Source organism: Apium graveolens, chromosome 8, assembly GCF_009905375.1.
Source record: "Apium graveolens cultivar Ventura chromosome 8, ASM990537v1, whole genome shotgun sequence".
NCBI lineage: Eukaryota > Viridiplantae > Streptophyta > Magnoliopsida > Apiales > Apiaceae > Apium > Apium graveolens.
In genome coordinates, this window is record NC_133654.1 from 12,029,183 (window position 1) to 12,030,974 (window position 1,792).

Below are 1,792 nucleotides of genomic sequence, written 5' to 3' on the forward strand. Positions count from 1 at the left end.
TTGACTCAATCGAAAAAAAATGGTACGTGGAAACTTATGGAGTTACCTGCAGGACATAAAGTTATTGGTTTAAAATGGATTTTCAAACTTAAAAAGGATGTAGCTGGAAATGTAGTAAAACACAAGGCCCGTTTGGTAGCAAAAGGGTATGCTCAAGAGCATGGAATTGATTATGAGGAAGTGTTCGCTCCTGTCACTCGTCTTGAGATAATACGAATGTTGTTATCTCTATCAGCAAAACACTCATGGGAAGTCCATCATTTAGACGTGAAAACTACTTTTTTAAAAGGAGAAATTACTGAAGATGTGTTTGTTGCTCAGCTAGAAGGTTTTGAAAATATTGGGAAGGAACACTTGGTTTACAAGTTGGTGAAAGCATTGTATGGCTTAAAACAAACACCGCGTGCTTGGTATGCAAAATTGAATCCCAGCCTGTGGAGTTTGGATTTTAAGCGTTGTCCTTATGAAAATGCTGTTTATGCGAGCGAAAAAGGGAAAGATTGTTTGATAATTGTCGTCTCTGTAGACGATATTTTGATCACTGGTGCAGATGTGTAGAAGATCGAAGAGTATAAGCAACAAATGGGAAGGAAATTCGACATGACAGATCTGGGAAAGCTCAGCTACTATCTGGGAATTGAGGTGAAGCAGGAAGCTGGTTACATTGAGTTAAAACAGTTGGGGTATGCAGAAAAGTTACTGAAAAGGGCAGGCATGGGGACTGCAATCCTACCAAATACCCGATGGACCCAAAAGAGCAAATTTCTAAGGATGAAGGGGGACGTGTAGTTGATGCAACAATGTACAAAAGCTTAGTAGGAGGGTTAAGATATCTGGTAAACACTCAACCAGATATAGCTTTTTCTGTTAAAATTGTAAGTCGTTATATGGAACGTCCAACTGCATTGCATTTGAATGCAATGAAGAGGATTCTCCGGTATGTCAACGGAATATTACAGTTTGGGTTGATTTATAATCAGAACAGCGGAAACAATATAGTTACTGGCTACTCTGATAGTGATCTGGGAGGAACTATAGATGATAGACGGAGTAAAGGAGGCATGGCTTATTACTTGAATGAGAGCTTAATATCATGGGTTTCCCAGAAGCAAAGGGTGGTGGCTCTGTCGTCCTGTGAAGCAGAATTCATTGTGTGTCACTGCATCCGCTTGTCAAGGAATTTGGATGAAGAATGTCTTAAGTCACATTACAGATGATAAACTTGGTCGAGTAGTATTGTTTATTGACAATAATTCAGCAATCGACTTAGCCATAATCCTATGTTCCATGGAAGAAGCAAACATATCGACATACGATTTCATTTTATCAGAGAATGTGTAGAGGGTGTAGACGTCATTGTGAAGCATGTCAGTAGCAATCAGCAACGAGCAGATGGGCTGACAAAAGCTCTTGCAACAATTAAGTTTGAGAAGATGCGCAACTTTCTGGGAGTTAGGGAGTTAGAGAAATAAGTTTGAGATTAAGGGAATAATTGTTGGGTTTAATCTCAAACTTGTAATAAATTTAATTAGTTTGTGTTTTGTTTATTTGTATCTATTGGTTGCATGACTGAGTCGTGTGGAGTCTTTGTAGGAGTTCTATTTATAAGTTAGTAGTAGAGATAAACTAGGAGTTCAGGTGGAGGTGGTCCTCGTTTATAGGACGTTGGTTGAACTGTATTTTCTGAAATAATAAGCAAGTCTTCTAATTACTAATCAGCTCTTGTTTCTCTGTTTCATATAAACACATATACGTATAGTTATATAAGTTTGAATGCAACAAAATCTGCGTG

At 38.2% G+C, this 1,792-nt stretch overlaps 1 protein-coding gene across 1 annotated transcript; it reads left to right on the top strand.

Annotated features, from left to right (window-relative positions):
- Positions 1 to 743: 743 nt before the first annotated feature.
- On the top strand, positions 744 to 1,217 carry LOC141679288 (secreted RxLR effector protein 161-like). Its single transcript, XM_074485790.1, has one exon. It carries the CDS (start codon positions 744 to 746, stop codon positions 1,215 to 1,217), a length of 474 nt encoding a protein of 157 aa, XP_074341891.1.
- The last annotated feature ends 575 nt before the right edge of the window (positions 1,218 to 1,792 follow it).